At 32.8% G+C, this 14871-nt stretch overlaps 1 protein-coding gene across 1 annotated transcript; it reads left to right on the forward strand.

Annotated features, from left to right (window-relative positions):
* Window positions 1–882: 882 nt before the first annotated feature.
* Window positions 883–10079, forward strand: LOC110856384 (multidrug resistance-associated protein 4). Its single transcript, XM_022104871.1, has 13 exons — window positions 883–1051; window positions 1757–1863; window positions 1934–1953; window positions 2041–2126; window positions 2788–2862; window positions 3194–3328; window positions 4799–5028; window positions 5712–5849; window positions 5929–5951; window positions 8823–8894; window positions 9173–9230; window positions 9292–9399; window positions 9957–10079. Exons 1-13 carry the CDS (start codon window positions 883–885, stop codon window positions 10077–10079), a joined length of 1344 nt encoding a protein of 447 aa, XP_021960563.1.
* Window positions 10080–14871: the final 4792 nt, after the last annotated feature.

Consider the following 14871-nt stretch of genomic DNA (forward strand, 5'->3'; position numbering starts at 1 on the left):
CCGTAAATTTACTAAAATAATTTTATAAACTTTTAGAAAATAAAAATACCCCGTTGACCTGAGGATGAGTGAACTTACAAAAATTTGTAAGCTAATTTTTCAAAAAAATATTTTGCAAAATTTTGCAAAAGTTTGCTAATTTGCGGATTTTACAATGCTACCAAGGGCTACGTTAATTGTCCAAGTATTTATTTAGTACGGGAGCATATTTGAATTTTCTGCTGTTATTAATTTTATTCTTCAACTAATTTTTACATTGTTGTTAACCTGCTACCCCATCAAAAAAGTTGATAATCTATTTATTAGAACTCGAAATGACTAGCCGAAAATTAATAATCGGCTTTTACATTTGACATAATTGACATTGAAATTTTAAATTTTGACAAATGATTTCAAATTCACAGTGTGAATTAAATTTGTCCCGAAAAAGAGCACATAAACTGATTATTAAAATTCTTCTGATTACAATTTGAAATTAAAAGTAATTTGTAGGCTGGAATAACTGTTTTCAGAACGAAATTGTTTCAAATTTTCATAGCAGCAATATTTTTTTTGCATTGTCCCAATTTTTGTGTTAGGATAATTTTAGTTTTTTTTCTGTTTTACAAATTTTCAGAAACTTTTATCTGTCGAAGTCATATTTAATATTACTGTTTACATATGTACTTAATTGGTTAGGGTAATGTGCATAAATCTGATTTGGCATCAGTATGGCTAGAGGTTTGTTACCCAGCTTTGTTACCAGTATTTTATTACCTATTTACAAAATTAGTTATCAAATTGGTAACACAAATTTTACCATAATTCAAATTCGTATCATTTACATATTTCCACAGATTTACCAAAGATTTGGGCTCCTTGGACGAACTTATTCCGTACGCGATGTTTGACGCGATAACAATTTTCCTCCTCATGTTGACCATGGTGGCGTTGATTATTAGCTCGAATTACTACATGGCCATCCCCACCTTCGCCTTACTAATTATCCTCTTTGTCATCCGACAATATTACATAAAAACGGCACGTGCCGTCAAACGGATTGAAGCTTTAAGTAAGGAATTTTGTAGTATAATTTTGAAAACTATATCAATTTTGTGAAATTAATATTTTTAATGAATGAAATTTATGCGAAATTTGCAAAATGCGTAAATTTTATAAGGTTGCTTTCAAACTGATTAAGATGTAATTTGAGTAATTTGAGTTGAGTGAGATTTTTAAGTTTTGCTAAAATTTCCTAAACTTAATTCGTAATTTTTTTGTATTTTGATAGTTACAATTTTAGATTAGGTATTTGTAATTTAATAGTGAGAAATTAATATTGAATTGGGGTAAATCGGCTTGCAAATTTTCTGGTAAATTTATAGCAAGACAATTCATGCAGTCCTTGGTAACTTTGTAAAATCTGTAAGTTTAAAAAGACTGGATACTGGAACTGAGTAAGCTTACAAAAATTTGTAAGCTAATTTTTTAATGAAGATTTGCAGAAATTTATAAACTTGAGAATTTTACAAAGTGGCAAGCGACTGCGTGATTTGCTTTGTTGAATAGCACCACCTAACTCCATTCATTTCACAAACAAAAAAATTCCATTGTCTGCATGTGAAACCATCTTCAAAATTTTTCAACATAAAACCAGGTTACAAACCTAGCTTGGTCACTTTATAAAATAAAATTTTCTACAAATTTACAGTTAAAAAAATACTGGTGAAAAATGACACAAATTTTTGGTAATTATAAAACACAATTTTTTTCGTAGCCCGGAGTCCAATTTTCACCCACGTCGTGGCATCAAGTTCTGGATCTACCACGATACGATCTGCCAACGCAGAATCAATCCTAGTAAAACAGTTTGACAGACATCAAGTAATTTCAAAATTTATCAAAAATCAAATTTTTTAAAAAATTATTAACTAAAAATTTATTTCAACTGCAGGATATTCATTCCTCATCGTGGTATATTTTTATTTCCGCTAATCGGTAACTCCTTAAATTAAAGAATTTCTAAAATTTCAAAAATATAATTTCAACTTTAAATTCAAGCTGGTTTGGGGTCTGGCTTGAAATGATCTCGGTCGCATATCTGACCATTGTCACGTTAAGTTTCCTCATTTTGGCGTCTCTAACAGGTACCTTAAATAATTACGGTTATGAAATAAGGCACAAAATTAAATCAATATACTCTTTATCCATTGGAGTTTGAGCATGGCTAAATACTGAGCAATGTTAAGCACGAGGGTCTCTTATGGAGATAGATCTATAGCCATTACTCAAACAAATCTACAAAGACAAGTGTGAATCTGATTTTTTAAACTATGTAGACGACAATATTGTTAATTCTTTTCGTTGGCATTGTAGTTAAACAAAATTGTAAAATCTTTCCAATTTTTTTATGAACATACAAAATTTATATGTTCATAAAAAAATGTCAATGACATTTAATGTCATTGATTGATAGCTTATAAAATCCGTGCGTTTTGTAAAATCATTTTATGAAGTGTATTACATACAAAAGCTGTAGAACTTTACAAAATAAAAAAATGCCCTTGATTCATTTGAGCAATTCATAAAAATTTTCCTTCCTTATTTGTAAAAATTTGTAAGTTTACGGATTTTTCGGATATTAAAGACATTTCGGATATTAAAGACATTTCGGATACAAAGTTATCAGTGAAATGACTGTGTGAATTGCTTCATTAATTCAGTCTTCATTTCGCAATTATGTTAAATTTCATACGCACATGTGCCATTAAATTTACTGTTTCAAATTACTGATCCTTCCATTTTTAGACTACAAAAGCAGTGATGTCGGCTTAGCGATATCTTCTGTGTTTAATGGGTGTTTTTCAATGGGGCATGAGACAAGTAAGCGACTAACCAAACCTTTACCTTATCTTTGACCTTATCTTACTTATCTTTGTCGCGGTCTAACAGTCGGCAGAAACCGAAAATCTCATGAAAATCTCATGTGGAATGTGTACTGGAGTATGCCAAATTAGATCCTGAAGCTCCATTAGACTCAAAACCTGGTAAGTCTTTGATTGCCGCAAGGCTAAACTAGCTACAAAATAGGTATAACAAATTTGCTACTGAATGGTAACAATAATTTTTACCACGAAATTCAGATTTGTTACCATTCTGTCAAATTCATTTGATTTTTTAAATCGTAATTTTTAAATTTTTTTTTATTTTACAGATAAAAAACCTCCAAAAGACTGGCCAAAAAATGGAGAAATACAATTCCGCAATTATTACTTGGAATACGAAGAAAAAGATGTTATCAAAGGGATCACATTCGATATAAAGGCGTGCGAAAAAATTGGCATCGCTGGTCATAAGTGTTATCCAAATTTATTAACATTAATTAATTGGTATAAATACTTGTTGGTAACTCGAAAAACTGATATGAAAACAATAAGTTTTGGCAGTGAAACTTGGTGGTGGCAATTCTCGTACTCAAAATGCAAAATTTATTTCATGCAAAAAAATTGGCCCCAATAAAAATCTGGTTAAAAAATTACCTGGTCAATTTGTTGGATGTGTGACTTAAAATCCATTTTAAAAATAATACAATGCGAAACATATTTTAAACGAATTTAGGTAGATGATTTTGGAAGTTTGTAAATAAATAGAAGATAAATGCAATTAAAATATGTAAATGTACCAATAGGTAGAGTATTTTGGTAATTTGGTAGAGTAATAATTATTCTTTTAATTTAAATTTGACACACAATTTTGATCAAAATCGTCACCGCGTGTAGTCCCGTTGGCAAAGATGTGGGAAAGAAAAAATGGCAACAACAATTTCCATGAAATTCAAAACTGTTTATTTACAGTTTTGATATCAATTTATCAATAGTTTATTTATCAGTCAATTTCTAAGAGGAAGAAGCCAAATTGGAGTTTCTTGGAAATTTTGATTTACATTGGGTGACAAATCTGTACCAGTGACAAAAATCGTCACCACGCTGCAGCGTGGTGACGATTTTTGTTGAGGGAGCAGACCTACTACCCGTAGATAAGTCCTCACTTAAAAATTGCCGAGTGGAATGCGGTGTATGACTTTAAAACTCTTCTCGTGACTTATGATTCTTGCGATTCTTTACTTTAAAATCAAAGCTGGAACTAGTAAAGCCAATTACATTTACTAAACCACTTTATTTAATTAGAATCAATTAATTCGTTGGAACATTAATTTTACATGACTTCTCATGACCAACTCAAACCCAAGAATAATTCATACAATTATTCACTCACACAGCAACAGAAAAAATAGTGGCCCAAGCCCAAGAGAACCGGAAAACTCAAAATCACGAGGTTATGAGACACTCAATTACAATACAAAGAAATAAAGGCATTTTCATACAACTACAAAATATCATTACTTATGAAACCTTATACTAAATTCTACAATTTTTGTCACCAACTTATTATGAGTCTAGCTATTACAATAACATTAAGGCAATTCACGCAGTCATTTGTAAAATCCTTAAGTTTTGTAAAACAACTTTATAAATCTGTGAAAAAAATAAAGATACCCTTGATCTTAGGATTAGTAAGTTTGCAAAAAATTGTAAGCTAATTTTCCTCATATTAAAATTTGCAAATTTTTGTAAAAGCTTGGAAGTTTACAGATTTATCGAATTTTACAATGTTACCTAGGCCTGTGTGAATTACGACATTCCTGATTTTATAAATTTTTTAAGAGTGTAAATTTATTTCATTTTTTTACATGTTTTTAGATACCGGAGCGGGAAAGAGTTCCATAATTAATGGCCTATATTTTTTTACATGATTTTAGATACCGGAGCGGGAAAGAGTTCCATAATTAATGGCCTATTTCGAATGACGGAACCCAGAGGAGACATGTTTATTGATGGCGTTCAAGTTAATGACATCGGTCTTCACGACTTGAGACAAGCTGTCTCCATAATTCTGCAAGATCCCGTCTTGTTCTCGGGATCAATGCGGTCCAATTTGGATCCATTTGATCAATATTCGGACCAAGACTTACGGGAATCGCTGGAAGAGGTAGATAAATAATTTTTAAATTACTAAAAATTTGGTACCAATTTTTGTCATCGGTATTGAAAAATATTAAATATATTGAAAAAAAAATATATAGAAAAAATTATTGAAAATATTGAAGAAAAACTCCAATTTTATAATTGCTGTAACGCTCCCTATTCTAATGGGGATTGCGTGTCCATATTCACACCCACTTTCGCGGATGCCCCTTTTCTTTGTGACGTTGTGTAATAAATTCGTAGTAGAAACTCACTTTTTTAGAATAATAATTATTAATAAATTTATTTACATCAATACCGACTGAAAATATTGACTTTACAGAAATGCTCGTATTATTAATACGTGGGAGAGCTAATGGTAGCAAATTTGAATTTTACCAACAAAATCAATTCACGCAGTCATTGGTAACATTGTAAAATCCGTAAATCCTGTAAACTTGCAAACTTTTACAAAATTTTGGAAATATTTCTAAGGAAAATTTGGTTTACGGTTAAAATTAGGCTTTGTAAAGTTGTGCAAATCAAGGGGGTCTTTTTATTTTGTAAAAGTTTGTAAAACTATTTTGCAAAGCTTACAAATTTTTAAGTTACCAATGGCTTTCGTGAATTTTGCAGGGCAAAATTTATATCTTTTGAAATTTTGATTCAGTTAGATATTTTCTAACTAAATTATTAATACCGTTTCAGGTCGAATTAAAAAATGACATTCCCGCCTTGGATTTTGAAGTTTCCGACGGTGGGAGCAACTTCAGCGTGGACCAGAGGCAGCTCGTTTGCCTGGCAAGAGCCATTTTAAGAAAGAACAAAATAATTGTGGTGGACGAGGTAATTACTTTTTTCCTAATGTAATTAATTATTGCAATGTTATTAATTTACAATTAATAATAATTGTAAATGTTTGTAGGCAACTGCGAATGTGGATCCACGGTATAACTTTATTTAATTTTTTATTTTGAACTGATACACAAATAATTTGGTCACATTTCATTATCGATTAAATTAATAGCGTGGTTCGTATTAGTATGACGCCAATCATGATTAACTGCGAAAACCAAATAATATAATATGCGATTAGATGTGATTCACATCATGTGAAGGCTGTATAACCGGAGTATACCAAGTAAATTGTAAATCAACATATGAAATTTTATTACCGACGTGGTAAACCTGGTAATGTTTGCTACTAATCTTGGTAGACTAATGGTAATAATGGTAACAATGGTAATAATGGAAACAATAGTAATAATCGTAATAATGTGATCTAATCCTCAGTTAGATATTAACAATTTGCGTAATCACGTTACCAAATTATTAAGGCAATTCACGCAGTTATTGGTAGTGTTTCTCAACGGGTACGAAATCCTTCATCCGAACCCGAACCCGATATCTTCTACCCGAATCCGATAATTACCCGAACCCGATAATCTGATTTGTTAAGATAGATATATACAATGAGATCGTGTTTTTTCGCACTCGAACGATTTTCAAGTTTGATAGCTTAAAATTTTCGTAATTTTTTGTACATGAAGAATCCGTAATAATACTGGGGGGGTGCATTGGTAGTTTTCGAGATCTGAGCCAATATGTGCGAATGTTTTTGCAAATTTTGAGTTTTGTCTCAAACTCATCCAAACTTGGTATGATATGACTGAAAATTATTTTATAAATTTATTTTGGACTAGAATATGGCCACTGCCTCGATTTCCGACCCCACTTTACCAATTTATTGAGTTTTGCAAAATAATTGCAATTTCGATATTAGTTTTCCACGATCGAATTACGGTATTTATTAAAGGTTATTAGCGTATGTGTGAATTATACCGCATAGTTGTAAATATACTTTACCAATTCTAAAAGCCATTTTCATAAGATTTTGTTCAAAGATTAAAAGAATTTCATTTGAAATTCATTTGAAACCGAATGTTACCCGTCTAGCATTACAACGTATTCTTTGGATGAACTTTTAACTTATCAGGAATTTTGGAAGCAGCAGAAAATTTTGTTAGCTATGGGGAATTTTGTTAACAATGCAAGATTTTGTTAACGCCGCGTCGACTTGTTTGGGGAACGATCCGAATCCGAACCCGAACCCGATACGCTTCATCCGAACCCGAACCCGATACGCTTCATCCGAACCCGAACCCGATACGCTTCATCCGAACCCGAACCCGATACGCTTCATCCGAACCCGAACCCGATACGCTTCATCCGAACCCGAACCCGATACCCGATAAGTATAAAATACCTTCATAAGCTCATTTCTATATTAATTTTTTCCCCAATTATTGTTCAAACTGTTAAAAAATCATAACTATGAGCTTCAATTTTATAATTTCGATTTGTTTGTCAAAAATGAAACCAGCTTTAAATTGTATAACTTTTTATTTCTTCCACTAATATCGATCACTCATGAGTACTATTGTTAATTGTTCATACTATTGTCATAATATTTGTGGAACTGTCATATAATATGTAACTCAAGATAGAAAGGCAGAAAGAATAAGATTAGGTCCTCAATCTCGCCTATGTTAAAATTTCAATCGAGTAATGTGTACATAGAATGGTGAGGGAGGACCTAGAAATGGTTAAAATTTGGTTATTTATTTTATGAACGTTCTATTAATTGAAGGACATATTGATTTTAAACAACTGCCAATGTTTTGCAACCATTGGAACGCTGATGCAAATGTGACATCAGCATTTCAAAGGTCAAGGGATTTAAAATACATAGATGTAGTTTTCATATGTATCTCGCCTCTCATGTGTGTCCAAACCATATTGTGTGCAGGAGGAGATCATGAAGGGGAAGAGAGGATAGGAATGAGGAGCACAGAATGATGCCTACGTCATCATGATCATCATGATCATGAGGGCGTAGTTTGTGCATATGTAGCGTAAGTAAAGGCAGTGATCAAGAAGGCGTGGCTTATGTGATCACGTATATATAGAGAGAAGAAGAAAAAGTGTAGTTTTAGATTCAGGATCAGCAGGTTTAGTTTTAGTGATCATCAAGATCAAGTTCAAGGTTTAAGGCTTCGGAAACTTAATAATAAGTTCCTGTCTAGATAATTAGTTAAAATTTAAATAATAGCATTAGCTCTCCCACGTATTAATAATACGAGCATTTCTGTAAAGTCAATATTTTTCAGTCGGTATTGATGTAAATAAAATATTCATAATTATTATAAAAAAAGTGAGTTTCTACTACAAATTTATTGCACAACGTCACAAAGAAAAGGGGCATCCGCGAAAGTGGATGTGAATCAGGACACGCAATCCCATAATAGAATAGGGAGCGTTACAGTTTAAAAAAATTATTGTGGGACTTAAATCTTATATTTCAATTTTGAATCGGGTTTTCGGATGATCCGAAGGTAAATCCGAACCCGATAACAATCGGATACTGAAAGCGTGATCCGTATCCGAACCCGATAAGGTTCGGATACAGAAAACCCTATCCGAATCCGAACCCGAACCCGATAAAAACCCGATAACGACCCGAACCCGTTGAGAAACTCTAGTTATTGGTAACTTATTAAAAATCCATGCATTTTGTAAAATAATTTTACAAACTTTTACAAAATCAAGAGACGCTCTTGATCTGAATAAGTTTACAAAAATTTGGGAGTTAAATAATTTTAATCAGAAATATTTGTTAAAGTTTGTAAATTTACAGAAATTACGGATATTACAATGTTACCAAGGTCTGCGTGAATTGCCATTTATTACCTAATTATTTAGTATATATTTGTTGATTTAACTGAAATATTTATGCTGATCAAAATGTTTCCGATTTAGCACCGATAACTTCATCCAGCAAACAATCCGAACAAAATTTGCAGACTGTACTATAATAACTATTGCTCACAGGTATGCAGGTTCAGTTCACCTAAATTTTTTATTAGGCACACTCACGTCAACTTTTTTTGCATCTTAACGACTTATTTTGCAAAAAACGCGAAATAATCATCCAAAATAAGCAAATCTGCCAAAATTTTTGCGAAATCTGATAAATTTTTCGACACTCTACCACCTACATTTCTATATAAATCAGCAATTTCGCAAAAAAATCGAAAATTTGATAGCATGCGAAAAAAGTTGTCCTGAATTTTTCTGAAGTTTTTTAAAACTCGGTCAATTCTCTACAGATTAAATTCCGTCATGGACTGCGACCGTATTTTAGTTTTGGACAACGGATACCTCATGGTAATTTAAAAATGAGTTCAATTTAATTTTCAAATATTTTAGAAATTTCCTAAAATTCTAGGAATATAACCATCCTCACATCTTGTTAAGTGATCCCAATGGAATTTTAAGTTCAATGGTCAACCACACGGGAGCCGCAAGTGCAGTTCTAAAACAAGTGGCCGCCGAGGTAAGTGTTGAAAAATTTCCGAAACAAGGCTAATCTCTGAAATAAGTTGGTAACAAAGAAATCGTCACATATTCTCTACCACGTTGGTAACTAAATATTTGTGACAGAGTGATAAAAATAATTTTCACGAAGCTCATAATTATCATTCTATGTAAACTGTTAGAAATCTGGTATAGTCAGGCAGGTATTGATTTCCCGGTATATAACTTGGTATTAAAATTATACCGGTTATTAAAAATTTGCAGCGGATGTGGTAAATCTTTAATACCGAGCTACTACTACACGGTATTACTTGTCAGTACTACTTTGGTACAGTCAAATATGAATAGCGCTGGATATTATCTAGTTTAATACTGGATTTCTAAGAGTGCAATAAAAATTGGTTTTAGAAAATTTTGTTTTACTGCACGGTAGCAAATCATTACCGATGTGGCAGAGATTGTCCAAATTTCTTGAAAACATTGTTATCAGCTTATTTTAAGGACGGTTGTTTTCTAGGGGTTTCAAATTTTACAAATTTGTTAAGTAATGTATTTCAATTTTGTCCAATTTTTCAGACTTACTCCGGAAGACGGGGTTCATTCCGACAAGAAAATTTACCAGCGATACGTCATTCCATCTCTTTAGCAAGTGGTCAAAGGCTTTTAAACGCAGTAAATGAAACAGAAGCTACTAAATAAAAATTACTCGCTGCATTCTAATAAATTTATGAAATTTATAAAATGCCAATTTATAATTTTCTTAACTTTGGATTGTTGTAAATAAAAAAAACACAAAATCAAAAAGCACAAAACCAATGTGAATATTCACTCAGAAACATTGCTACGTAATCGCAACTTTTCGCAAGTGTTTGCAAATTCGGTGTCGTGTACGACGTATTTAAAATCAAAATACGTGAGCTTAAAATAAGGAGATAAAAAAAATTCACTCGACGATGAATTTGCGAAAAAAGGTTCACTACGAAAAATAAGCCTTTTGTGCGGAATATTTCGTTAAAAATACAGCATTCTAATTGATTCTAACTGACAAAGTTGCCAGTTAGATATTTTGTGAAGCGGCACATTAACAACACTTTGTCTGGCCTTTACGAAGTTCACGTGAATACCCCCAATTTTTACTCAATTTTAATTTAATTTGCTATTAACAATTTCATCAACATGAATAAGGACTACGTTGATTCAATCCAATTTCTGTAGGATATGTACACTGTTAAAAATCTGGTAAAGTCAGGCGGGTATTGATTTCCTGGTAATAAAGTTGCTACCTCTTGGTATTAAAAATAAAACCGGTCCGTCAAAATTTGCTACCGATACGTAAAACTTTAATACTACACGGTATTACACATCAATACCATTGTGGTAAAGTCATATATAATTGGTATTATTTCCATCCTAGGATTTCTAAAAGTATACGTATGAGCAGATTCGTCGACGATGATCTTTAACAAAATTAGTTAATGTTTATTTCAAATAAGTCATTAATGGCGTCAAATCAAGACATTATATAAAATTAAGGTTTATACTTGACTCAACTGAAATAAAGGTGTATTAATACACCTTTATTTACTTAGGATTAGATTATGCTAACATTTTAAGTTCTAGCCTTGGCCATCTCTGAGTCGTCGAAATTCGCGAAAAAAAAATCCATGGAAATCCTTACAGGGTTCCTAAACATGTAAAATATGATACTTGTAGAGTATTATAAATCTAGATAATGGAAAAACAGTCATTTGTTTTGGCGGCTTACTTCATTTCAGCGAAAAAAATAAAACCGACTTTAATCGACTTTCTTTTTATCGCCGGTCGCACATATGCAAAGAAAGTGGAGAAAATGAAATGACACATTTTAACCCTAACGAACCCAATATTTAATGCCCAACTAATTGATATTGGCGAGAAACACGGGGAAGAACAAGGATCACTAATAAATATTCGACTAATAAAATGAAACTGGTCAGCAGGACGGGCAGTTCTGAAGATTTTATCTCGACCACCACGACCGCATTTCCTGCCTTGACGCCAATTACGATAAAGTCGGCATTGCGATGTGGTTTCATCACAAGTTAAAAACCTCTTTTCAATTTCAATTCTGGGTTTAATTTTTCAAAATTTCAAAATCTTGGTTTTTAAGCCTCCAAGCTAACCACCGTATATCTATTCAAATAAGTATGCACTACTCAACAAATTCAATTTTTCGTTTGTGGCATCGAACTCATTCGAAGAAATAAAATAATTTTATTTTTAGATAAAAAAACCTGTAATTCTTTATACAGCGGTAATTTACATCAGCTACAATTTCATTGCTTGACGCAATGCTTGATAACTTTGTAAAAACATGCTTAAATAAATTTTAAAGTCACAATATTTGACAAAAATATACCTGCCCAATCTTCATAAATGAATGACATACTTTAAGTTCCATTCACTCTAATTGTGTAAATCAACTTATAAAATTTACAGTAATTACATGCAATGTTAGTAACAAACTTAACCTTAAATTGCAACTGTTATTTTGTTTTCCTCAAACTTTCGGGAGCAACAAAACAAAAAGTGCAACCAAGAGTCAAGTTTGCACTGGACTTTGTGCACTACACTCGTTTATGTCAAGTGGGCGAGAATAAGTTTCTTAAAATAAGAACGTCATAAAGCAGCGTGTAACTAGAATCTCGAGGTAAATTATTGCCCGTAAACATGCAATCGTTTTGTTTCGTGGTGCACAACGTAAATTTCTATTGTTATTCGACACCTGGCTATGATCCTCAATTTGCTTAATGTAGGCTAAACCTGTAAAAAAAATCGGTCAGATTCGTGCCACCATTTACAAAAAAAACTAACAAAATTTTATGAATATGCGTTACGAACATCTGACTTCACTGAAAAAAAAACTAAAAATTCAAGAAAAAACAATCATAAATGCCCGTCGAATCTAAGGAGGGGAGCTTCACCACCTGCCCCTCTCAGATCTTGATGTGCTTTGGATATGTGGTAGTGTCCTATGAGTGTACTAAAACCCTGAACTGGTTTGACTCCATGGCCACAGTTACGCCCGCCACACCCACTCAAAGGCGCCAAAAACACGAAAAAAGCCCTGTTTTCACTTGTTCAAACCCTCGCCAAAAATCCAATTTTGCTCGGATTTTGGTAAAATTTACATTTTTGTAATCCCAGATACTTGCTTGATCATATCCAGTAGCAATCTCAACTTTTTTGAAATTTTGAATTTTCTCGAATAATTCATCACCCCGAAAATGCCCGAAAATTTCGAAAATTTCAAAAAATTTGAGATTGCTACTGGATATGATCAAGCAAGTATCTGGGATTACAAAAATGAAAATTTTATCAAAATCCGATCAAAATTGGATTTTTGGTGGATTTTTGAAGTTGGTAACTTTTGTGGTTTTCATCCCTTTGAGTGGGTGTGGCGGGCGCAAATGTGGCCATGGAGTCAAACCACTTTAGGGTTATAGTACACTCATAGGACCCTACCACATATGCAAAGCACATCAAGATCTGAGAGGGGCAGGTGGTGAAGCTCTCCTCCTAAGACTTATTATTCATACTAAAATCCGTAACTTTTTGTAATTGACGTCATTATCATCCAACAAAATTTTGATATTAATATCAGTACAATTATGCAAGAAATTATACATACGTTCTGCAAATTATGTAAATAATAAATGGGGAAGAAATAAGGCTCTCACCGAAGAGTCTATTCTGCAGAATAGACTCTTCAGACCACATTAAATTTCGTACTAGTGATAGTTGTGAGAGCCTTATTTCTTCCCCATTTATTATTTACATACGCAGAACGTGTGTATAATTTCTTGCATAATTGTACTGATATTAATATCAAAATTTTGTTGGATGGTAATGACGTCAATTACAAAAAGTTACGGATTTTAGTATGAATAATAAGTATTAGATTCGAAAGGTATTTATGATTGTTTTTTCTTGAATTTGTAGTTTTTTTCAATGAAGTCAGATGTTTGTAACGCATATTCATAAAATTTTTGTTATTTTTTTTTGTAAATGGTGACACGAATCTGACCGATTTTTTTACAGGTTTCTGTTTGTCAAACGAAGACTAATTTTACAAAAATTTGGTTAATTATCGTTTTATAACAATACTGTTATTTGTCTTTAAATATCACATATCTCATTTAAATATCTCCTCCTTTTAAATAATGAGTGGAGAAGAACACGAGAGGCTCTCTTAACTTGCACTAATTTTAAATAGTGTACTGATCCACGCGTTGGGCGAATTGTTTCTTTTGTTATCACGGCACTCCGGGCCGATAAGGCCAAATCCCATACTCTCTCAGGCATGCATACATACGTCGACTGGTGTGGACTCTTGTCTCGATGTATATCAATCAAGTGTGCAATTGAATGTCCGCAAATCGAGAAAAAGTAAAGTGGGAAAGGGGGAAAGTTTGCTGGAGTGAAAGTGAAATTGTTTCAGGACAATGTTGAAAGAAAGAGAGAGAGAGAAAGTCAGCCTGATGCGATCTTGGAAAATTCATCCATCATCTGACATTTTTATTCGTTTCAAATACCTACAATTTCTGTGTTGAAGATTATGATTTCGAAGTTCCATGAAATTTTTGTACTTTTGTTTCTGGTCATTGATAAAAAATATTATTCTGTAAAACTTTTATTCCGCTTTTATATTTTCCTAAGAATTTTATCGTAACTTTCGAAAGACAGATACCAGACTTTTCTTGAATCAGGGAAATTGATTTATAATTAACAGAAAACTGAAAAATATACTGCTCAATGCCTTGCAGCTTCCACGGGCAAGTATATACGATACGTGAACGATGATGCTCACTATATCCAGAGCAGGTGCACTGTGCGCGGATCATCAAAAAAACGGACAAATTATTTTTGGGTTCGAATCCCAGTCGGGGCGTTATTTTGGTTTGCATTTTTGTAGACATTTTAAGGGTGGAGGGTTCAGAAGCCACAATCCCTTTGACATATGATGACCTGGTGACCGTGAGGACGGGACGAAAAGTGAGAAATATACAATTTTTGGACTTTTCGTCCCGTCCTCACAGTCACCAGGTCATCATATGTCAAAGGGATTGTGGCTTCTGAACCCTCCACCCTTAAAATGTCTACAAAAATGCAAACCAAAACCCCGACTGGGATTCGAACCCAAAAATAATTTGTCCGTTTTTTGATGATCCGCACACAGTGCACCTGCTCTGGATATAATGAGCATCATCGTTCACGTATCGTGTATACTGGCCCGTGGAAGCTGCAAGGCATTGAGCAGTAACAGCGTTTAAGTTTTGAAAATTTGTAAGTTATGTATTTGAAAATATTGCATAATCTAATAGATTAGGAATAAATCTGCATTACTTTCTACCAAAAATGACACTGAGCAGGAATACACTCTTTTAGAGTGTATTCCTAGTACTTTCTAGATACACGGATGAAAGGGAATAACAAGCTATACATAGATAAA

The sequence above is a fragment of the Folsomia candida genome, unplaced genomic scaffold, assembly GCF_002217175.1.
Source record: "Folsomia candida strain VU population unplaced genomic scaffold, ASM221717v1 Fcan01_Sc015, whole genome shotgun sequence".
Lineage (NCBI taxonomy): Eukaryota > Metazoa > Arthropoda > Collembola > Entomobryomorpha > Isotomidae > Folsomia > Folsomia candida.